The sequence below is a fragment of the Schistocerca gregaria genome, chromosome 2 (assembly GCF_023897955.1).
Source record: "Schistocerca gregaria isolate iqSchGreg1 chromosome 2, iqSchGreg1.2, whole genome shotgun sequence".
Classification (NCBI taxonomy): domain Eukaryota; kingdom Metazoa; phylum Arthropoda; class Insecta; order Orthoptera; family Acrididae; genus Schistocerca; species Schistocerca gregaria.
The window spans coordinates 753248325-753274288 of record NC_064921.1 but is presented as its reverse complement, the minus strand read 5'-3'; the positions used below and the strand labels follow the sequence as shown (position 1 = coordinate 753274288).

Sequence of the window (25964 nt, the reverse complement as noted above, 5' to 3'; positions counted from 1 at the left end):
ACCATTTGATGAGCAACTTCCCTCCAGATGTCCATGGCGAGGTCCACCTTTGTAACCACGACACCATGCAGCGTGGTGCAGATTGGCCCAACAATATGCCGAATGGACTGCTCAGGAATGGCATCACGTTCTCTTTACCGATGAGTGTCGCATATGCCTTCAACCAGACAATTGTCTCTTTACCGATGAGTGTCGCATATGCCTTCAGCTAGACAATCGTCGGAGACGTGTTTGCAGACAATCCTGTCAACCTGAGCGCCTTACACACACAGTCCAGCGAGTGCAGCAAGGTGGAAGATCCCTCCTGTTTTGGGGTGGCATTATATGGAGCAGACGTATGCTGTTGGTGGTCATGGAAGGCGTCGTAACGGCTGCACGTTACGTGAATGCCATACTCCGACCGATAGTGCAACCATATCGACAGCATATTGGTGAGGCATTCGTCTTCATGGACAACAATTAGCGCTAGCATCGTGCACATCTTGTGAATGACTTCCTTCGGGCAGTATGTTCTCCAGACATGAACTCTATCGAACATGCCTGACACGGACTGAAAAGGGCTGTTAATGGACGACGTGATCTACCAACCACTCTGAGGAATCTACGCCAAATCGTCGTTGAGAAGTGAGACAATCTGGACCAACAGCGCCTTCCTGTACTTGTGGATAGTATGCCACGACGAATGCAGGCGTGCACCAGTGCAAGAGGTGATGATACTGGGTATTAGAGGTACCGGTGTGTACAGCAATCTGGACTACCACCTCTAAAGGTCTCGCTGTATGGTGGTACAACATGCAATGCGTGGTTTTCATGAGCAATAAAAAGGGCCGAAATGATGATTATGTTAACCTCTATTCCAATTTTCTGTACAGGTTCCAGCCGGCCGGTGTGGCCGTGCGGTTCTAGGCGCTACAGTCTGGAACCGCGTGACCACTACGGTCGCAGGTTCGAATCCTGCCTCGAGCATGGATGTGTGTGATGTCCTTAGGTTAGTTAGGTTTAAGTAGTTCTAAGCTCTAGGGGACTGATGACCACAGATGTTAAGTCAAATACTGCTCAGAGCCGTTTGACCCATTTTTTTATGTACAGGTTCCGGGACTCTCGAAAGCGAGGTGATGGAAAACTTTTTTTTATGTGTGTATGTACCTGTCTGAAACAGAATGATTTACAGTAGCAGTCCCGTTACTTTATAGTCACACCTCGTATATCTGCGTTTAGCTCGCCATCAATCCTCCATGCAGTTCCAACAGATTTATTGGTCCTGTCGTTAGGTACTTTAGCGTTCTTGTGCTTTAATCTATACGTAGTCCTCTTTGGTTTCTTTGAAAAAATCAGTCCCATATTGAGTGCCTGGTGAAAAGAGTGGAATTCCTGTACACACGTAGATAATTTTGCTGTTGTGGAATCTGGCAGCCTGTCTTGTCCACTTAGGGTGTCAGCAAAAATTGGTTACGAAGTGCCACAGTGGTAGAGGGGAAATAGATACAAACAATTTTACGAAGGACATTTGTGGTCTGTCAACTAGACAGACAACAAATTGGCCTATGAACGCCACCTAAGCCACAACGGATGCACACCGCTTGAGGTTTGAAATATCCTATCGACCTCTTTCGTGAACGAGTTTGTCGCTCAGACTTTTGAAATCTTTTATTTCGTTAACGTAAGTAATTTAAACTTTACCATTACGGAGAAAGGAAAATGGACCTTTTTAATGTTATGCAAGCACTAATGACGCTTACAGTTCGATGTAAACTCGAGCATTAAATATCAAGACAAGAGAAACAAATAATTTAATTGTTAATTTTACATTGTTAAAAATCAAAAATTTTGAGGTAAGGATTAGAAAAAAAGTCAATTTTACATTTTATAGACGCGAGAATAAGATGCGTTCAATATTCAAGGACGATTTTAGAGAGAAAGAACAAATAAACTTCAAACGGCAAGATAAACTACGCAGATGGCGCTCTCGCATCATAGCATAGATGGCTTTTGTAGTTCAGTTTGTGGTGGTTTCCCAGCTTAACATACCATATGTACATCCACTTGCTTATTATACAGTTCGCACTTAATTGCGTGGTAGAGGATTCTTCCAACCATCTTCAGACTATTTCTCCACCTTTCCACTGGCTAAGCTTGTGGGAAAAATGAACACTGAAATATTTTTCTACAAATTCTGATTTCTCTTATTTTTTTATGATAATCATTTGTCCCTATATAGATTGGCGACAGTATAGTATTTTCGCTTCCAGAGGAGAAAGTCAATGATTGTAATTTTGTAAAAAGATCTCGCCGCAACGAAAGACGCCTTTGTTTTAATGATTGCCATCCCAACACACTTGACACTCACTCCTGAATTTCGCGATAATACAGAATAAGCGTAGTATAGGTAGTCCCTTTAGCATATGTTTTCCATCTTCAGAGTGTTCTTCCTATAAAAAGTAGTCTTTGGTTAGCCTTCCCCACAGCATTACCTATTAAATCGTTCCAAATTAAGTTGTTCGCAATTGTAATTCCTGGGTTTTAGTCGAATTGACAGTCTTTAAATTTGTCTGATTTGTAGTGTAATCGAAATTTAACGGATTTATTTTAATACTTTTCGATGACACTTTCCGTTATTGAGTGACAGTTTCCACTTTTAGCACCATTCAGATGTCGTGTCTAAGTCACTTTGCAATTGGTTTTGACCTTCTGATGATTTCACTAGGCGGTAAAGTGCCCTATATCAAATTGTTCGTCTCGACCTACCTTGTACCACTGGCGTGTGTTGCAAATAGTTCTCATTTACATGAATGCGTGGTGTCTGACCTTTCGGACATGTCTTAAAGAACAGTCCCCATGCATTCATATAACTGATTCGCTTCAATGGGTAATGACTCCACAACCTTCTGTGCGGATGCACTTTTACATTCGACCCCTAGCGGGTATCTAAAAATTAGCAAGCATGCAGAAAAAAAAGTGGTGCAATGGTTAACGCAACTGCCTAATAAGCAGGAGACCCCCGGTTCGACTCTGGATCCTGCACAAATTTTCACTCGTCACCGCTGATTCCGCATAAAGCCCTGATGCAGCTGATATCATCAGTTCCTTCCCTTCCCTTCCCTTTTTCCCCTTTCACCTCCAGTTTACATAATTACGTTTACACACTGTATTGACACAAGAACGAGAAAACCTGAACATAGAAATTATGCTTGCATGTTTCTATGGTAATGCGGAAGTCACTCAGATTTTGTTATGACAGTCGGTGGTCAGGAGCAGAAAAATTTCAGCTCTATCTATGCTTAGAAAATGTCTTATTCCTCATTTAAATAAATAGAAATACTTTTTACTCCTGGAACAGTACATTGTTTCCCATCAGATAATTTATAACTCAAGTGTATTTTTCTCAGTGAGTGACACATGGACTTACCCTGTGTATGGTGCGCGGGCTGAGGGACAAGTAGTTTGGCACGAGAGGTCTTCTCCCCAGACACACGTCCGTCTGCGTCGCCTGCGTCTTCATAGGCGCGCGCTTCAGCTTCTCTGCAACACGACACGACACACTGCAATATTATACAATACAGTACAACAAAGTGAGGGCTGCAAGCAGCTACAATACATGTTGAGTCAGGGGACTGATGCGTAGCGCTTCATAAAAACGGAAAAGATATATTGTAGATAATTTCAGGCCACTACTCTTGCTGACTCGCTTTCTAAGGCTTTTGAGAAGAAAATGTATGGGAATGTATTGACACATCCCAATACATTAATTTTATATTATACTTTCCGTTTGGCTTCAGGACAGGAGTATGAACAGAAAATGTGATTCATTCTTTCGCTACACCTACAGTGTTAATTGATAAGTAGTGAAGTATTTCTTTGACTTAACAAACATATTCGACTGTTTGGAATATGCTGTGTCTTAGCATTGGTTGGAACATCACGATGTTCGGGAAGAACTGAACAACAGTTCCTTTCATATGTAGGAAATACGAAGCTCAGTGCTCTCCCCAAGCGTCGAGAAACAGGGAACGGATTTGATATGGCGTATTTATCTCACTTTTAGTCTGTGTTTGTTTTCAAATATACAGTTGTAGAAGTATGGTTCTGCATTGAACAAACACAAATTCTTCTTGTTTAATATCCAAAAATGTTTCGGTGAAGTTTCATCAACGTCATGGGGCTCTCTTTTTTTTAAAAAACATGTAAAGGGATTTCTTCGCATGTTATTTCACAGCAAATGAATGGAACCGACTGACGTTGGTGAAGCTTCGCCGAAACACGTTTGGATTTTGTTCAAGGCAGAACCATACTTCCATAACTGTATTTTGATGTGGGAGCGGTGGGGAGGTGGACGGGGGGACTGCTACAATGTTCTTTGCTGCACACATTGCTTTTATTAATGTGTGTCAATGATTTGCCCCTAAACACGACAAATGACACAAAAAAGTACTACGGCAAATCATAAGAGTTTATTTTTATTGCTATATTCTACTCTTAGGTCGTTAAATTTTCAGATCACCTTACTGTGATTTATGTACTGACTCGTCCTGTATATAAGTAGTATGGCTCATATGCTCCCAGGGTACCCGATGAATTAAATGAATTAAACAATTAAAAGCAAATGGACAATATTGGACTTTTTTGTCGATCTGTTACAGACAGGAAACATTGCATCACACCACGTATAATACACTCCTGGAAATGGAAAAAAGAACACATTGACACCGGTGTGTCAGACCCACCATACTTGCTCCGAACACTGCGAGAGGGCTGTACAAGCAATGATCACACGCACGGCACAGCGGACACACCAGGAACCGCGGTGTTGGCCGTCGAATGGCGCTAGCTGCGCAGCATTTGTGCACCGCCGCCGTCAGTGTCAGCCAGTTTGCCGTGGCATACGGAGCTCCATCGCAGTCTTTAACACTGGCAGCATGCCGCGACAGCGTGGACGTGAACCGTATGTGCAGTTGACGGACTTTGAGCGAGGGCGTATAGTGGGCATGCGGGAGGCCGGGTGGACGTACCGCCGAATTGCTCAACACGTGGGGCGTCAGGTCTCCACAGTACATCGATGTTGTCGCCAGTGGTCGGCGGAAGGTGCACGTGCCCGTCGACCTGGGACCGGACCGCAGCGACGCACTGATGCACGCCAAGACCGTATGATCCTACGCAGTGCCGTTGGGGATCGCACCGCCACTTCCCAGCTAATTAGGGACACTGTTGCTCCTGGGGTATCGGCGAGGACCATTCGCAACCGTCTCCATGAAGCTGGGCTACGGTCCCGCACTCCGTTAGGCCGTCTTCCGCTCACACCCCAACTTCGTGCAGCCCGCCTCCAGTGGTGTCGCGACAGGCGTGAATGGAGGGACGAATGGAGACGTGTCGTCTTCAGCGATGAGAGTCGCTTCTGCCTTGGTGCCAATGATGGTCGTATGCGTATTTGGCGCCGTGCAGGTGAGCGCCACAATCAGGACTGCATACGACCGAGGCACACAGGGCCAACACCCGGCATCATGGTGTGGGGAGCGATCTCCTACACTGGCCGTACACCTCTGATGATCGTCGAGGGGACACTGAATAGGTCACGGTACATCCAAACCGTCATCGAACCCATCGTTCTACCATTCCTAGACCGGCAAGGGAACTTGCTGTTCCAACAGGACAATGCACGTTCGCATGTATCCCGTGCCACCCAACGTGCTCTAGAAGGTGTAAGTCAACTACCCTGGCCAGCAAGATCTCCGGATCTGTCCCCCATTGAGCATGTTTGGGACTGGATGAAGCGTCGTCCAGCACGAACGCTGGTCCAACTGAGGCGCCAGGTGGAAATGGCATGGCAAGCCGTTCCACACGACTACATCCAGCATCTCTACGATCGTCTACATGGGAGAATAGCAGCCTGCATTGCTGCGAAAGGTGGATATACACTGTACTAGTGCCGACATTGTGCATGCTCTGTTGCCTGTGTCTATGTGCCTGTGGTTCTGTCAGTGTGATCATGTGATGTATCTGACCCCAGGAATGTGTCAATAAAGTTTCCCCTTCCTGGGACAATGAATTCACGGTGTTCTTATTTCAATTTCCAGGAGTGTACATTGTCAATTCATTTTAATATGAACACTAAATTTCATCCACTCCAGCCGCTTTATTGCACTGCAATCTATTGCACACTGTACGGTGTAAAACGAGGCAGGTGCGGTCCGCGCTACTCACCGAGCACGACCACCTTGGGCCCGTCCGCGGGCGGCTGCGGGGGCGGCTGCGGCCTGAGGGCGGCGCGCTCCTTGCCGTCGACGAGGCGCTCCCTGGAGCGCGCCAGGCTGCAGCTGCCCACGTCGAACGAGGTGAGCGTGTGCGAGCGCGCGAAGCTGACGTGCTTGTGCGGCCGGCCGGCGGGGTGCGCCTGCGCGGGCGGCGGCGGGGGCGGCGGCAGCGGCAGCGGCAGCTGCAGGCCGTGGTGAGGGCAGCGCGCCGCCGGCGACAGCGGCAGCGCCGCCGGGCCGTCGCACTCTGCCTCCGAGTCGGAGCTCACGCCGGGCCGGATGGGCCGCCGCTCCTGCGGGCACGGCAACAGGTGGCAGGCCGGCAGCGCGCGCGTGCAGTACAGCACAGTACACGAGGGCTATTTTCTTCTTACATGGTTACGAAAAACCAGTTAACTTTAAACGTTGATTTTATCCATACTGCATGAGAGGTCGTGGTTGTGAATGTCAATGTTCAAAAATATATATCGGCTCAACCACTTGCTTATAGTGTACAACACTAAGATTGACGCGTTTCGGAAGTCAGGCTTCCATCATCAGGATAATAAAAAGTAAAAGAACCTGCTAAAACTCGCTAAAATGGAACACGCACCAGGCACAATAAATTTCATAATAAAATTTAAACATCGCGGCTACTTCCCTTGTTGCAGCCGTGTCTTCCAAGGTGCATCACCACATAGTCCTCAAAATATAAAAAAAAAAACTGTAAAATGGTGTCGCCTATGGTGTTCAACATATAACCACTTGGTTCTCTCCTCTATCGTCGTAAACCGCCCGTGCGTCATCGTTGATACCACACAGCACGTAGCCAAACACGACACTGAAACACGAGTGAACTCACGCGCAAGTAAACAAGGAAATTACAGAGATGTCTATACAAACAGATAACGTATACATATTCCGAGGACCTCATGAAATGATGGTATCCTGCCAATGGCTAAAAATGTAGTTACTAAAAGAAACCAGTGAAATGTTTGAAAAAGTTATTTGTATGACCAGTTAGCTGTTCATTCGGTGTGTTCTGATAATCCACGCTATGTATCGTAATTTACAGCTGTTCTAGTAGATCCAGCTTTTTGTCTTTGCATATTTCGGAAACGGGACACATCAATAGATCAGGATCTCGTTATTTTACATAGACAGTACGCTAGCGTCTGGAGCAAAGACAACGTTCTACGAGGGTGAGACAAATGAAAACCTTAAATATGTTTTAAATATTATTTATTGTGCATAAGTGGTACAAAGCAGTATAACTTTTCAACATAATCTCCCTCACGCTCAATGCAAGTCCACCAGCGCTTACAAAGTGTATAAATTCCTTTAAAAATATTATTTTGGTTGTCCATGCAACCACTCACGCACCGCGTGGGCGTACCTCTTCATCAGAACGGAACTTCTTTCCTCCCATTGCGTCTTTGAGTGGTCCAAACATATGGAAATCACTTAGGGCAAGGTCTGGTGAGTATGGTGGATGAGCAAGACACTCAAAATGTAGGTCTGTGATTGTTGCAACTTTTGTACGGTCAGTGTTTATGTTGCAAAAGGACACCTGCTGACAGAAATCAAAGTCTCTTTGATTTGATTGCAGGCCGGAGATGATTTTTTAGGAGATGTGTGTGTGATGCACTGGTGACAGTGGTCCCTCTAGCCATGTAATGCTCCAAAATTATGCCTTTTTCGTTCGAAAACAGAGTCAGCCTAACCTTCCCTGCTGTTGGTTCTGTTTGAAACTTCTTTGGTTTTGGTGATGAGGAATGACCCCATTCCTTGGTTGCTCTCTTCGTTTCCGGCTGCTGAAGTAAACCCAGGTTTCGTCCCCAGTAACGATTATTGCAAGGAAGCCATAACCTTTTCTTTCAAAGCGCGGTAGAAGTTCTTCAAAAGCATCAACATGTCGTTCTCTCATTTCGGGGGTCAGCTGCCGTGGCACCCATCTTGCAGACACTTTGTGAAACTGGAGCACATGATACACAGTGTGGTGTGCTGACCCTTGACTAATCTGTAAACATGTTGCAATGCCATTCAGTGTCAATCGGCTTTTCACTATGGCTTCAAATGCTGCAATGTTCTGTGGAGTCACAACTCGTAGTGCCTGGCCTGGACGAGGAGCATATTCCACTGAAGTCACTCCATTTGCGAACTTCCTACTCCATTCGCAGACTTGATGCTGTGTCAAACAAGCATCACCGTACTGAACCTTCATTCGTCGACGAATTCCAATAGGTTTCTACCTTCACTACCCAAAAACCGAATAACAGTACGTTGTTCTTCCCTGCAAGTCACAAGTGGGGCGGCCTTCTTTATACTGATACTGCGATGGTATGTTTGCATCTGCACTATGCTGCTACCTACCGGCCATTCTGCACGCTGTTTGTAGCACGCTTACCAACTTACAGGATAACGGCGCGAAATTTCCATTTGTTATTACAAATTTAAGGTTTTCGTTTGACCCAACCTCGTACCTCAACTCAAAGATATTACATTGAGTTCATTTAACACTCTGTGAGGGCCCGTTCATTTCAAGAATGTCATTGTCTACAAATCACTGCCTCACATATACCGCTTTTTGAAAGGATGCATTGTCATCCTAATACAGTCTTCGTCTCTGAACTGTTCCTCAACTGTACGCAAAAAAAGTGCTGTAAAATATTTTCATATTCTTCCGAATTTAGCGTTTTCTCAAGCACAATAAGGTGACCACACTCTTAATCTCCGAAACACAACCTCCTATCCTAACTCCACTCCATCCGTGCTTCACTGTTGGCGCTACAGATGATGGCACGTAACGTTTACCAGGCGTTTACCAAATGCAAGTATTTCCATGGCATTCTCACAGGTTATAGCGTGATTCCTCACTCCATATCACTCGTTTTCAGTCATCAACTGTCGAGTAGAGTGGCTCCTTACACCAGCTAAAGTGTAATTCAGCACTGATCGCAGACATGTGTGGCTTATGCGAAGGTGCTCGACCATTGCATCCTATTATTTTTATCACCTTACGTGCAGTCATTGTCGTGAATGGACTACTGGTATCACTTTGGAAGTTTCCTCTGGTTTCCGCTCATTTCATGCGATTTTCTACAACCACCTTCCACAACGTTCTGTCCACCAGTACACGAGGTCTGAATCGTTTTGGTTTAGCTGTTGTTGTTTCTTTATGTTTCCACGTAACACCCACATCACAACAGTCGATTTGGACAGCATTAAAAGGATTTATATATCGCTTGTGACTTGTTACTTTGTGCCATCCAACCACAAGTCAAGTTAGAAATCACTGATCTCACCCATTCTGTTGTTACCTCTTCTCTACTCACTAGACTATGCTCCTCAACTCCTATTGCATTGCTGGGTTTCCATCTCGTCACATCCGTTGATGAAATTCGCATTACATAAGGCTGTACGGATACTTTTCATCACCCCGATCTTTAAGTAACACAGGCCAATGAAAAATGTTTTTGAAAAACTTTTTTAACTTTGGTAGCTCATCTTCATAAATTTTTATGACCTGAATCCAAATCTAGCCTTAGGTTTCTTGTGTCACCCATAGTTTTCGCGCAATATGCTTTTTAATTAATAGTATAAAAATCCTATACTATACGGTAAACGGGGAATTAATGAAACGCTTACAACATAAGCATGGTTTGTATTTACAGTAGGCTACTTAAAACAATGATATGTGCTAATAGAGGTTTCGCTTGCCAGTTGGAATTGGTTTGTATTTTCTTTCTCTTTTTTCGAGCTTCTTGTGCAGCTTTTTTCTACAATGAGTCGCTTGCTGAACTTCTCGGTGAAGTGATCAACAGTACTGCCCCATCATGTTGGTGTTCCAGCGGCCTTGATAGCGTTTTTCCATGACTAATTTTGGATGAATCAATAAAGAGCTTCCAGTCTTCCTTTTTGTATTCAATACCGAACTCATTCATCTGACTGGGAATGTCTGAGCAGTATGCTAAATCACCTTCTTGTTGAAAAAGCTTGGATAATTACTGCTGTCTCTTTCTATACACGTTTATACTGGTTCCAACTGCGAATAAGTTCTTTTCTTTTAATCTAGAGCCAAGCAATTCGGCCTTTTCCTTCGTTAAGCGCAGATCCCTTAACAAATCACAAACAATTTGGGATCTAAACTTTCTGTATTACAATGGAATTCATCATCATCTGATTCATCTAAATCAGATTGTACATCAGAAAATACTTCTGTTGGAAGTGAATTTTAAATTATCTGGTGGTTCAGGAACCGGCAAATCTACAACATGCCATACTGGTCGGATGGCGGACGGAAGGTTAGGGTAGCTTATTAAATCCTTGTTTTTCGAATTATGACCAGTAAAATGAACAATGCAAAAGTAGCAATTATCAGAATGCTTTCTTGTCTCCCTCCATATAATAGGAACAGCAAATCTAAAGGCTTTTTTGTCCTTTTCGACCCTTTTTCTCATATCTTCAACACACATATAACGTACCTTATGTGGCGCCCAACATTTATCTTGATCACGAAGTATAGATCCAACTTATGATAGATAAACCTTTTTCACAAAGTTTGTAATGTTTCTTTGGTGTTTTGTAATGACTAATTCACTACAAATGTAACAAAAACTGTCAGCAGAGTTTTTACAACCGCGATTAGACATTGTTCTGAGCACATGTACAGGAAACTGGAAAGTGAGGTTAGGCTGACCGTAAACAAAACACCATCTGTCAACACAAAAATAGAATCGACGTTTTTTTTGCCGGCAAATTTTTTCGGCTGTGGTACCAACGTCATCTACAGTCATTACACCTCCTTTTAAATTATTTTAACTAAATAAAAGCTGTTAAATTCTTTTAACAATCGCTTAGTTTAATAAATTTAATCTTAAAATGTGGAGAAATGGTGGTTGATACAGTTTTTAAATATCGTATTCCGATTTCCCACCCTAAAGAGCATAAGAATAAGGTACTTTTAGCAAAAACGTTTCTCCATCGGTGGCCTTTGTAATCAGTCCTGTAGCAAACAACGACCCACACAAATAGCTTAGCTACGGCCTAGGGGTTGTTTTAAAAAATGAATCTTCAACTATGCAGCGGCATGTGCACTGGTTTTGAATATTTCGGACAGACTGTCGGATCGGGTCTTCGGAACCCTGCCCTACGCTAGAAATACTCCCACTGGTTGAACTACCCAGCCACGACACACTGTCAGTCATCATAGCTTCAGTTTTTCCAGTACTTCCCTCCTACTTTCAAAACTTTATAGAAGCTTTGCTTGCTGAATTAACACTGTTGGTAGAGTCCATGTCGCACAGAAATTATAATTAGAGTTAAAACATGCCCATTTACCTCGGGACTATAAGTCAACGCGACCTACTCCTTGGCAGTCGTCTTCCAGAGATCCGAATCGGGTAGCAAACCGGAATGTTTTGCCAATGCAGAGATCATTATGACATTTTTTTCAATTACAGGCCACAAGCACCGTGGATACACATTGTGTTTCAAGAGAGTGCTTTGAACCTCTGTCCGCTCCTCCGGCCTCTCTGACAAGGCCGTTGGCAGAACGAGGGTGACTTCTTATGCTGGACGTCTTCGGCTGCCATTGCTGATGATTTTTATTCAGAATTTAACCAGGGGCTGGATTCTAACACGGAACCCATAACGTTCTGATTACCAGTTAAATGAGTTACCCTTCGGGTGTAACATATTCCTATTTTATTATTATTATTATTATTATTATTATTATTATATTTAGCAGCTGTAGGTAGACAGTAGTTTTATTGGATAAATTAGTATCGTTAGCTTACATTTGATTCGTAAAAGATACAAGCGCGAGGCAACGCACACTGTCAGAACGGTCGTCGCCCTGTTGGTAACTTGTTCGTAAATGTTTATTACGTATCTTGGAAAATCTATTGTACAATTTGGTAATGTAAAAAAGTCGATTTAGTTAACTACGCGATGAACCGTGTAAAAAATATTCAGGGGGCCTTCAAATTCTGCTGAGACTGGTTAGGCCACAATGAATTACAGCTGAACAACATAAGGTAGAATTTTTAAGGGAAACTTAGGATAATAAACAAACAGAGATGATGCCGTATATAATACGAAACTTTATGGAACAATGTGGGAACACTCGATAATTTCTTAGGAGGGTGGCCACTGATGATAACTGATGGTAGCTTTAAAAACGAATATATACTGAGGTGAAAAAAAAATCATGAGATACCTCCTAATATTGTGGCGGACCTTCTTTTGTCCGGCGTAGCGCAGCAACTCGACGCGCAATGAACTCAGCAGGTCGTTGGAAGTCCCGTGCAGAAAGACTGGGGCATTCTGCCTCTATAGCCGTCCGCCGAGTGAGCGATTTTGTGCACTAACCTCTCGATTATATCCCATAAACGTTCGATGCGATTCATGTCGGGAGATCCGGCCGAGCAAATCATTGGCTCGAATTGTGCAGAATGTTCTTCGAACCAATCGCAAACAATTGTGGGCCGGTGACACGGCACATTGTCATCCATATAAACTGCACCATTGTTTGGGAACATGAAGTCCAAGAACGGCTGTAAGTGGACTCCAAGTAGTCGAACACAACCATTTCCAATCAATGATCGGTTCAGTTGGAGCAGAGCACTCAGTCCATTCCATGCAAACATAGGCCACGCGATTTTAGTGCCACCACCAGGTTGACAAATTCCTTGTTGACAACTTTGTTAGATGACTTCGTAGGGTCAGGTTCACACTCGAATCCTACTATCAGCTGTTACTAACTGAAACTGGTGCTCATCTGACCAGTTCACGGTTTTTCAGTCTTGTAGGGTCCAACCAATATGGGTACGAGCCCCGACGAGGCTCTGCAGGTGATGTGATGCTGTAGCAAAGGCATTTCCATCAGTCGTTTGGTGCCGTAGCCTAAAGCCAGACTTGGACGCACTGTGCTAACGGATACGTTCGTCGTATGTCCGCCATTGATTTGCACGGTTCTTTCACACAGTGTTGCTGGTCTGCCGGCCGCTGTGACCGTGCGGTTCTAGGCGCTACAGTCAGGAGCCGAGCAACCGCTACGGTCGCAGGTTCGAATCCTGCCTCGGGCATGGATGTGTGTGATGTCCTTAGGTTAGTTAGGTTTAATTAGTTCTAAGTTCTAGGCGACTGATGATCTCAGAAGTAAAGTCGCATAGTGCTCAGAGCCATTTGTTGCTGGTCTGTCAGCTCTGACAACTCTACGCTGCTCTTGGTCGTTAAGTGAAGGTCGTCGGCCTCTGCGTGTTGTCCGTGGTGAGAGGTAATGCCTGAGAGAGTTAATGCTTGAACTTCAACATTCTTGGCCTTATTTTGACTCTGTGAATCTAGGAATACTGAAATCCATAACGATTTCCGAAATGCAATTTCCCATGCGTCTAGTTCCAATGCCGTTCCGCGTTGAAAGTGTGTTAATACTTGTCGTGAGGCCATACTCACGTCGGAGACCTTTTCACATGAATCACCTAGGGACAAATGACAGCTTGAAAGGTATGTACTGAGATTCGATCAGGATAGAGCCAGTGAAAAATGTCGATAGTTCCCAACCGGAAGGTTGGTCGAGTAGTAGATCTTCGAGTAGTAAGATCTTTGACAGCTAACAGAGCTAGGTGCACGCGGTAAAAGTTTGAGTAGTGGTGAGGAGATGTGGAGAGAGAGCAGACGTGTTTCGAGTCGGAGCTAGATGCCTGCAGGAGGGAGCCGGGCCGTGACAGCATCAGAGTAAGAATTGGCGCCACTCACATAATAAGCTATATATTGAGCGAAACTCGGCACGTACCTGGGGAGACTAGAAAGAATAATTAATAAAGTAGGTTTTCTTTGGTTAAATAATGTCTAAAAGCTAGATAGAAATCCCATTGTTGATGCAATAAGCGTTTTGTGAAACTTTCTCGTAAATCCATACTATACAAGTTTTTTTAGTTTTTCACATGTGCCTTGAAAGTTTGAACAATAAATATTTTTAGATAAAATTAGAGTTTCATCTCACACCTTATGTCGTTCTCCGCATCCTGTACTTGCATTGAACCAAAAGGTATATTAAAGTAAAATTCCCTTGAGTAAAGCTAATAATTTCATTTATCAGTGTAAAATAATCTGTATGCCATTGCACAGTTCGCAAATTATTCAGATGAGGACAGAATTTTTATTAAGTAACAAACAGGGACAAAATGAGTAAAGTTATCTAGAATGACAATTTTATGCCATTGCACTACGGCTGAGTTGAATATATGTTTTATTATCGGCCAAACGGGAAGGAGTACACGAGCTAAGTCCACAGACGCAGTCAGATGCAGGTTGGTGGCTTTCATTTATTTTTACCACTAAACTTTCATGCAGTCAGATGTGTATTTTGACTATTAATTTTCCAACAATATTTTCATGCAGTCAGATAAAGTTCAGTTCAGTTAAATACGCAGTCAGATGCAAGTTTTATCAAAGACTAAAGCAGTCACTTGCAGTTCAGTCTAGTTTAAAATAGAGAATTTTTATTACCAACACTTTCAAGCACCGCCAATGCACTGTCCTTTTATACATTGTGCACGCGATAATAGCGCCATCTGTATACGTACATATTGCTTTCCCATGACTTTTGTCACCATAGTGTAATACCGTAACAATTGACGAGTTGTACAGCGTGTGGCGAGGGTCGGTCGGTTTGGTTGCGCGCTAGCGCACTCACTCACCATGCGGTCGGGCTCATCGTCCTCGGGCATCCAGGGGTAGCGCAGGCGGCGGCGCAGGTAGGTGCAGTCTTCGTCGTCGTCGTCGTCGTCAGCGGCGGTGGCGGCGGCGCGGTGGCGGAAGGCGGGCGGCGGCAGGGGGCGGCGGCACAGCTCGGGCAGGTTCTCGTCGCTGGGGGCCCGCCGGCGCACACACACCGACAGCAGCGACGACCGCTTCACCGCGCGGCACGTCCCCTCCTGCCGGCAGAGCGCGCGCGGGTCACAGGCGCGGCCGCAGGGGCTAAGTGCTCGGCGCTCCATGCGCTTCTGCTAGGACTGGACACGGTGCACTCACACGCGAACAACCCGCCTCCAGCATTTGTCCCGCAAGGACTGAAGAGCTATTAGTGGACAGTGGTTGATCACCAAAGTTTTCGCCCTGACGAGAAACTCAGTTACCATCCACGTGGCAGAAAACACTGAAGAGCAATCACCACACCACACAACAGAACCACAAATCCCAACAAACAAGATGCAGACCAAGTACAGAAAATCCTAAGAAATTTTGGTCCTATGTCAAAGCGGTAGGTGGAACAAAACAAAATTTCCACACACTCTGTGACCAAAATGGTACTGAAACAGAGGATGACAGACTAAAGGCCGGAATACTAAACGTCTTTTTCCAAAGTTGTTTCACAGAGGAAGACTGCACTGTAGTTCCTTCTCTAGATTGTCGCACAGATGACAAAATGGTGGATATCGAAATGGACGACAGAGGGATAGAGAAACAATTAAAATCGCTCAAAAGAGGAAAGGCCGCTGGACCTGATGGGATACCAGTTGGATTTTACACAGAGTACGCGAAGGAACTTGCCCCTCTTCTTGCAGCGGTGTACCGTAGGTCTCTAGAAGAGCGTAGCGTTCCAAAGGACTGCAAAAGGGCACAGGTCATCCTCGTTTTCAAGAAGGGGCGTCGAACAGATGTGCAGAACTATAGACCTATATCTCTAACGTCGATCAGTTGTAGAATTCTGAACACGTATTATGTTCGAGTATAATGAATTTTCTGGAGATTAGAAATCTACTCTGTAGGAATCAGAATGGGTTTCGGAAAAGACGGTCGTGTGAAACCCAGCTCCCGCTATTCATCCACGAGATTCAGAGGGCCATAGACACTGGTTCACAGATAGATACCGTGTTTCTTGCCTTCCGCAAGGCGTTCGATACAGTTCCCCGTAGTCGTTTAATGAACAAATTAAGAGCATATGGACTACCAGACCAATTGTGTGATTGGATTGAGAAGTTCCTAGATAACAGAACGCAGTACGTCATTCTCAATGGAGAGAAGTCTTCCGAAGTAAGAGTGATTTCAGGTGTGCCGCAGGGGTGTGTCATAGAACCGTTGCTATTCACAGTATACATAAATGACCTTGTGGATGACATCGGAAGTTCACTGAGGCTTTTTGCAGATGATGATGTGGTGTATCGAGAGGTTGTAACAATGGAAAATTGTACTGAAATGCAGGAGGATCTGCAACGAATTGACGCATCGTGCAGGGAATGGCAATTGAATCTTAATGTAGACAAGTGCAATGTGCTGCGAATACATAGAAAGAAAGATCGCATATCATTTAGCTACAATATAGCAGGTCAGCAACTGGAAGTAGTTAATTCCATAAATTATCTGGGAGTACGCATTATGAGTGATTTCAAATGGAATCATCATATAAAGTTGATCGTCGGTAAAGCAGATGCCAGACTGAGACTCAGTGGAAGAATCCTAAGGAAATGCAGTCCTAAAACAAAGGAAGTAGGTTACAATACGCTTTTTCGCCCATTGCTTGAATACTACTCAGCCGTTTGGGATCCGTACCAGATAGGGTCGATAGAAGAGACAGAGAAGATCCAACGCAGAGCAGTGCGCTTCATTACAGGATCATTTAGTAATCGCTAAAGCGTTACGGAGATGATAGATAAACTCCAGTGGAAGACTCTGCAAGAGAGACGCTCAGTAGCTCGGAACGGACTTTTGTTAAAGTTTCGATAACATACCTTCACCGAAGAGTCAAGCTGTATATTGCTCCCTTCTACGTATATCTCGCGAAGAGACCATGAGGATAAAATCAGAGAGATTAGAGCCCACACAGAAGCATACCAACAATCCTTCTTTCCACGAACAATACGAGACGGGAATAGAAGGGAGAACCGATAGAGGTACTCATGGATGTAGATGTAGATACAGGGTGATCAAAAAGTCAGTATACATTTGAAAACTTAACAAACCACGGTATTATGTGGATAGAGAGGTAAAAAGTGACACACATGCTTGGAATGACATGGGGTTTTATTAGCACAAAAAAAAAAAAAACACACACACACACACAAAATGTCCGGCAGATGGCGCGTGAAAGATGTCTTGCGCGTCGTTTGGTGATGATCGTGTGGTCAGCCGCCACTTTCGTCAAACTTGGCCTCCCAGGTCCCCAGACCTCAGTCCGTGCGATTATTGGCTTTGGGGCTACCTGAAGTCGCAAGTGTATCGTGATCGACCGACATCTCTAGGGATGCTGAAAGACAACATCCGACGCCAATGCCTCACCATAACTCTGGACATGCTTTACAGTGCTGTTCACAATATTATTCCTAGACTACTGCTATTGTTGACGAATGGTGGTGGACATATTGAGCATAACCTGTAAAGAACATCACCTTTGCTTTGTCTTACTTTGTTATGCTAATTATTGCTATTCTGATCAGATGAAGCGCTATTTGTCGGACGTTTTTGGAAGTTTTGTATTTTTTTTGGTTCTAATAAAACCCCATGTCTTTACAAGCATGTGTGTCAATTTGTACCTCTCTATCTACATTATTCCGTGATTTATTCAGTTTTCAAATTTATACTGACTTTTGGATCACCTGGTATACGACACACTAGAAAGCCAAATACACATTAAACCAGTGGCCTATATATCTGAATACAAGTCTTGATACCCATCGCAGGCAATAAAGTTACAGATAACATTTTGAATAACAATGACAACACTCAAAATTCGATAACCATTCAAATTACCCAAAAGATAAAACAAAAAAGTCAAGAATGATGAAGTGTTTCCAGAAACCACATATGTATTTGAAGGTGCTTTAATCGCAACTACCGTCTTCACGTCAGTATAGATGCATCTTCAGGTTTATAGTGGTAATATTTCTATAATGTAGATGAAAATATAGCCATTACAAACACGAAGAAGCGTCTATACTGAAGTGAAAACGGTAGTTGTGAATAAAGTTCCTTCATATAGCTATGTGGCTTTTGGAAACACGTCATCATTCTTGACTTTTTAATTGTTATTTTCTGTGTTAATTTGAATGGTTATTGAGTGCTGAGTGTTGTTACTGTTATTCTCTATGTCTCTTAGCTGTGGTTGCACTCCCCAAAGGTCGTTTGTTACACGTAACACACACAACGAAACTAAAGTGTGTGGCAAAACAGATGCAGACTTAAAACTGAGCAAAAGGGTTAGTGGTGCGTATTGACCACCAAGCGTTTGACAAACAGGAAAAGTGTAATTGCGTAGGCTTCCGCTGCCAGAATCGGTTGACACGTAAGTTTTCTGAGTATCGTGAAGCCTCTTAACGAAAAAAAGACAAAATTCCTTTGCTGCAGAAACCATCACATTGTTCATGGTTACAGTGACCTCCTTCTGGGTCTGCTGACCAGCAGACCCAAAAGAAGGCCACTGTAACAGTGTGCGAAAAGTTGGTTTCCACACAACGTCTTTTTGTATGTGGTATGACACGGTACTTTACTCAGAAAACTTCTCTGTCAAACAAGAGAAGGTAAACGAGGATAAGCTGAATGTTGACAAAAGAGGCAACAATCCAGCAATTCAGTTGGGAAAAACAATCGTACGATAAGCAACGCGGACAAACAAAATTAAATTGCGAAGAGAAGTATAACTCTGTTAGATAACGACAAAATTCTTGACTAATCCACTAAAGAACTACACGACTGTGAAGGCGAGAAAAGCAGCGACGCAAAAACACAAACGCACATCCACACAACAGAGGACAGCAGTCATATAGGAATATGAAACCCCGGGACCCATCCTAAGATTAAGTTGGCTGAAGCATAGGGACGTATTTAAAGCAACGCTCCGATTACTGATACGTCAATCCCATCCAAGGGGAGGCTCAATCTGCTTCCCAACAACGGAAAAAACGGGCCGATTGTTGATGCGCACGGAAAACTTACCAACAGATTCGCTCGAACTCCACGAACTACTTTCATGGGCGTGCAGTCCTAGATAAGAGAAGTTTAACATTGAGACGGTGTAAAAAGATATTGTCAGAGCCTATAGCAGTGTCTTCCATGACCCCTAACAAACAGGAATAAAGTGCTTCTTGTACTCAAAACTCACCTAAGGCTCCTGCAGCTAAACACAATGAGATGCACTGTGGTGGCCGAAGATGTATCAAGACTCATCAGTGAACTCAGACCTGGCATCTATGTTTGCAGAAACTGTACACGAGAAATGTCTCCCATAAACTATGGCAGCAGTTGCTGTTCTCAGTAGCAACATCAACCTCGTCACGATAACACAACTCTGCAATAGGCATCTCGCGACAATGGACAAATCTTAGTGCTATCGGCACTGTACGCTCAATGTGCACATTCTATTGAACCATACACACAAATGATAGGAGCTATACCTCATTCTGCGAGAAATAAAAGATTCTAATGACAGATGAACGCAGACAGAACTGATGACAAAGGACAAACTGTTAGCGAGACCACACAGGAAACTAACTTATTTGTAATATAAGAAGGAGACAATCCAGACAGATATATGGGATGTGCTGGAGGAATGACCAACATCAGCATCACATTAGCCAATGCCACATGCATTAGTATGAAAATAGCTTGGCTAATCATACCACACGCCACAAACAGAGACCATCGTCTCAGACGTTCAACAAAATATAACGACCGATTTCCTCTCAGTAAAACTGATCCGGTTTAATTAACGATCGCCGTACATGGGGAACTAGATTTAGACATTATTGCACCACTGACTACAGGGTACATAAATTAAGACATAGCAACATGGCTGTATCACGTGTGACAAATAGAGAGAGGACTACAGCACCCTAGACTACTGAACTAACCGGTGTAAGACAGGACACAAGACAGAAAAGGAGACTTCGCCAGAGAACAATCACAGTCAGATGCAGACATCAGACCACAGAACTACAGAGACGCAAAAGACATGTTCAAGAAAAACTACACGAGAAGAAGAAAGCATTGGGAGGAACAAGTAGCAATGCAATTACAAGCTGCCACCTGGGGTTAACCATAACCATGCTTGGAAACATAAAATCTCCCTTAATTCTGGTCACTTTAAGGGAGAATGATGGTACCATGACCAAAGTATGGAGAAACAGAGTACAATTTCTTCTTAACGTTCTCCCAGACGATGTTCCATGGCAGATACAATACCAAAACGAAGACTAAGAGATGTGCTACACAGGAAACCGTTACAAGCCCATCTGCACGAGAGAAGGTCGCATTGGCAGTTGCCAGTCTGAAGAAGAAGAAGAAGAAGAAGAAGAAGAAGAAAGCTCCTGGCCCAGACAACATCCATGAACAATTATTGCCACAGGCAGCACCACTAATAATAGCTTAGCTGACAGACGTATTAAAGGACGCTCTGACGCTTGGTAGGCAGCCTGTATCATGGAAAACCGCAAATATCGTTGCGGTAAAAAAATCTGCAGACAAAGCCCCATCAGAACCTATGTCCTACAGACCTGTATGCCTCATCAACTCCCTAGTTAAGGTGCAGGAACGTCTCCTATGTACTGACTACAGGAACGTGTAGAACTCTATGGTCTTAGCCTCCATCAGTATGGGTCCAGAGTATGAAAATTGGTAGAGGATGCTGTAAATACAGTCTTAACATCAAAGGGCACACTCAACATCAGTATGCAATCGCTATATTAATCTATAAAATGCATATTTGAACCACAAGCTGTTTTTATTTTAAACCAAATTCTACCGGTTTACGTCTTGGACCATCTTCGCGGATGAAGGGTTGAAATGGTTTAAGCTTGCATACTGCATTAATCGTTAATTAAAATGTGCAGTGCGTTCCATGAAAATAAATATATGACACTTTTAAAAACAAACATTCAAATACAAATTGTATACGGAGCATATCTTTACCTTCAGTTCTGATCTGTATACAATTTTCATTTGGGTGTTTGATTTTAAAGTCTTGTTTAACATATTTATATTCATGAAACGCACTACACATTTCAAGTAAAGACTAATGCAGTATGGCGGCTTAATCCATTTTAACCCTTCATCAGTGAAGATGGTCCAAGACAGAAAACGGTAGAATTTGAGTTTAAAATAAAAACAGCTTATGGTTAAAAATGCATTTTATACATTACTTAACGGCTGTTGGTAGTCATCTCCCAAAAATGCTATATTAATCGACATTGATGGCACCTTCGTCAGTCTTTGGTAGTCTGAACTGTTTGCTCGACTCAGTGACGTTCAGCTACCCATATCCCTCTCCAGCAGTTTCATCGACTATTGCTTACACGGAGTCGAAGACTGGCAGGCGCGGAACCGGAAAGCAGTCAGAAAAGATAACAGAGGTGTGCCCCAAATGCTCCCTTTGCAGATCTACCTTGTGGGACACCGCAATCGAGCCCCTTTTGCATCTCACAGACGAGGACTCAACCACCGACGAGGTCATGGCACACACCGATGACCTATTAGCAGTGGTTTCCTCGTACAACCGGTCGTCACTAGTGAAAAGCGCCAGTGGTATCCTAACCATTATACAAAATTGTGGCAACGCACTCAAACTAACAATTGCAGCACACAAGAAAGCGTGCATATTACTGAAAGGCATATTACAACGACATGCACCCATCAAAAATACGGAACATGGACGGCAAAACAGAAATAGCCACACGATACCTGGGAGTATACATTGAGAAACACAGTTTCAACCAACACATACATGTAACCACCGGTAAAACAGAGAAAATACGCTACTAATTCACACGAATAAACACTACACAGTACAGGCCACCAATCATACACTTAAGAGCATACCACTGCACTCTCTGTGAATCGATGTTAAGTTTCGCAGCAAGCCGCGCGGGGTAGCGATGCGGTGTAGGGCGTCTTGTCACGGTCCGGGCGGCTGCCCCTGTCGGAGGTTCGAGTCCTTAGCGTACGTTAGTTTAAGTTAAATTAAGTAGTGCGTAAGCTTAGGGACCGAAGCAGTTTGGTCCCACAAGACCTTACTACAAATTTCCAATTTTTTTTCCGCAGCAAGTGTGTGGACACAAAGGCTTGCTCTGGTGACACCAACAGGACAACAGTGAGGCGCGGACGAATGATTGTACTCCTGAGGCTTTCTAGGGCATTCATCATTACTTCAACATAGGCGCTGTGTGTAGTGTGGGTTTCTTCTCGATAGACATAACGATCAGATATCTGGTTGAATGCAACTGGTTTAAGAGGGGAAGATGTGATATCATCGAAACAAAAGGGGAAGACACCACACTTAAACTCCAACTAAACACTTGGCTGTTGGATCTCTGGCTACGGCAGTGGGACCAGAATGATAAAGGCAATAGGGTGTGCACCTTCTTCCCGAACATCAGTGAATGGTTACGAGTGAATCATGCCAGTTCCTAGGCGTGGCATGGTTCATTTCCTGACTGGGCATGGCCCATATCTAGCAAACATAAAGAACTTCTCAATTTCTGCGGATGGCAACTGTCAATGCAGTGAACATGGGCCCTCTGAGAACATCGTGCTGTGCTGTGACCGGTGTTCACACGCATGCCGGACCATAACAGAAATCACAACAGACACACGATAACACACAACTCAGAGACTCACACAAATGGAACAACTAAATGGTCTAAGAGATCACATCTCCAAGACAGAACACACCATCTATAAATCAATGAGATGTTACAGGCATCGTAGCAAAAGTCAGAAAAATTACTAGGTTAGTTCATATGGGGACATCAGTACTAAGGACTCCACCAACACCGACACCGAGGACGTAACACACGAAGAAGAATACGTACACACCAAAAATACGAACTTTTAACATAGATCAAACCAGAGAGACACATTGTAACACTTATTTCTGACCTATTTTATATCTGTATCTATATTTCTATGTAAGATTGATGTGTTGCTTTTGTAAAATGTTGTATCTGTCACGGAAATTCTTTGAATATGTATACACGTTTAAGTTATTTGAAACTTTTGAACGATGTTTAAATTATACTTGTGAATTTAAATAACTAATTAATAACTGTTATGTAATATACTGTAAATGACTTGGTCCATAGTTTCGGAACACAGGGTTGAATTTAAAGATGTGGGGAAGCCCTGCAGCTACGGAAGTAGCCTGGCGGAGTGGAAAGGTGTGGTTGTCGCGCAAATGGCAACTCGTCCTTTGTGACGGGTAAGGAGTCTGGGCTGAGCAGTGCTGTAGTTAACACCTCACTACCAGTAGCGGATCATTGTGGCTCATATTCATGGCGTTTTGAGGCCAGAAGAGGTTAAGGGCAGTGTTAATGGGCCTCGAATGCTGCATTTGGTGATTCCATTTTCATCGCATGATTTTTGGCCCTATAAAAATATTATTTCGACACCAAGAATATCAGTAATAGAGCGAGGCCAACAGAACTGCCATGACCGCATCGTCGTCATGTTAGTAGCCACTGCAAATTACGCCATCAGTACTACCAGTCTTCCACTAAATTGTTTATAATTGGCGCTCTGTAAATGGTCTACGTATTTGTGAAATTTGGTTGATTTTATAATAATAATAATTGTGGTGTTTCTAAAAAAACCCGTGATTATCCCAAATAAGAACCTGGACTGGAATCCTATCCTAGTGAATTTAATTCTGAGTCTCATAATTTATTACGAGAAAGCGGTTGAACTTGAGTTTAAAGTTATGTTGTCATTTGCACAGCCAGTTATATTTTTGAGTAGGTCAAAACACTGCTTGCGAAAGCAAATTTTTTATTTAAAGAGTTGTAGTTTGTTGTGCTTTACGTAATTAATAATTAGTGATAAGAATACTTACAATTTATCATACATACAGGTGTAGTTTTTGTAAATGAGCATGGTTCTTCAAACCATGAAAGTCCTTATGTACTATGCTAGTTAGTTAATGAAGCAATGCAAAGGCTCCTTCAGAGCCTACCAGGAGAGCTTCTGTGAAGTATGCAAGGTAAAGACGAGGTACTGGAGGAAGTAAAGCTGCGAGGATGGGGCGTGAGTCGTGCTTGGGTAGCTCAGATAGTGCAAGCACGGTAACCCAGCGTGTTCGGTCAGGGAGGCGCTGGCCCTCTGTAATAAATAAATTAAAAAAAACTGAGTGAAGGAATCAACGATCAACTTGAACGGGTGTCCTATGATGTCCGCCCAGACCGAACGAAACGAACATTAACGGAAAAAAAGAAAAAAAAGAGAGAAATGGCAGAGCACTTGCCCGCGAAAGGCAAAGGTCCCGAGTTCGAGTCTGGATCCGGCACACGGTTTTAATCTGCCAGAAAAAGTTTCATAATAGCACACACTCCACTGAAGAGTGAAAATCTCATTCTGGATTATTATTAGTATTATTAATATTAGTGGCAGCAATAGCAGTAGTACAAGTACTTCCAGTATTAACTTTATTAGTTCATAGTCAGTGTCATTTACTCACATTGTCTCTATACATACTGATATCAATTTAATACTATTTATCACATTGAAATTGTTATTTCCTTGGTAACTATGATGTAAAAAAGTACTGTATATGTCAAACTCTGTTCCGACGTAAGTGGGGGTCTGATAGCCCTAATTAGATCTGATTACATAAATACATCAGATGATAGCTTTCAGAGAGTGCATATGTAAGTATGAAGCTACATGTAAGCTGGAGGACAATGATACCATGTCCTCTCACCTATTCTCGCCACATGAAGCTCTCCGACTGACCTATTTTCTGTTGGGAGAGTCGAGAAATGTGATTGTTGAGCTAATATGGCAGTAAAGTGCTGAGCTATGACTGGGCGACCTAAATACACTCCTGGAAATAAGAACACCGTGAATTCATTGTCCCAGGAAGGGGAAACTTTATTGACACATTCCTGGGGTCAGATACATCACATGATCACACTGACAGAACCACAGGCACATAGACACAGGCAACAGAGCATGCACAATGTCAGCACTAGTACAGTGTATATCCACCTTTCGCAGCAATGCAGGCTGCTATTCTCCCATTGAGACGATCGTAGAGATGCTGGATGTAGTCCTGTGGAACGGCTTGCCATACCATTTCCACCTGGCGCCTCAGTTGGACCAGCGTTCGTGCTGGACGTGCAGACCGCGTGAGACGACGCTTCATCCAGTCCCAAACATGCTCAATGGGGGACAGATCCAGAGATCTTGGTGGCCAGGGTAGTTGACTTACACCTTCTAGAGCACGTTGGGTGGCACGGGATACATGCGGACGTGCATTGTCCTGTTGGAACAGCAAGTTCCCTTGCCGGTCTAGGAATGGTAGAACGATGGGTTCGATGACGGTTTGGATGTACCGTGCACTATTGAGTGTCCCCTCGACGATCACCAGAGGTGTACGGCCAGTGTAGGAGATCGCTCCCCACACCATGATGCCGGGTGTTGGCCCTGTGTGCCTCGGTCGTATTCAGTCCTGATTGTGGCGCTCACCTGTACGGCGCCAAACACGCATACGACCATCATTGGCACCAAGGCAGAAGCGACTCTCATCGCTGAGGACGACACGTCTCCATTCGTCCCTCCATTCACGCCTGTCGCGACACCACTGGAGGCGGGCTGCACGATGTTGGGGCGTGAGCGGAAGACGGCCTGACGGTGTGCGGGACCGTAGCCCAGCTTCATGGAGACGGTTGCGAATAGTCCTCGCCGATACCCCAGGAGCAACAGTGTCCCTAATTTGCTGGGAAGTGGCGGTGCGGTCCCCTACGGCACTGCGTAGTA

General features: G+C 43.9%; 1 protein-coding gene across 1 annotated transcript in view; it reads right to left on the bottom strand.

The window, feature by feature from the left end:
- The window catches only part of LOC126335960 (uncharacterized), a 1093560-nt gene that overhangs the window by 365984 nt on the left and 701612 nt on the right, over positions 1 to 25964 (bottom strand). The window contains exons 4-7 of the mRNA XM_049999436.1: positions 15050 to 15163; positions 6458 to 6538; positions 6196 to 6385; positions 3407 to 3519 (exon numbers count right to left, since the gene is read on the bottom strand). Coding sequence (XP_049855393.1) covers positions 3407 to 3519; positions 6196 to 6385; positions 6458 to 6538; positions 15050 to 15163 — 498 coding nt within the window. The remainder of the gene's footprint in view (positions 1 to 3406; positions 3520 to 6195; positions 6386 to 6457; positions 6539 to 15049; positions 15164 to 25964) is intronic.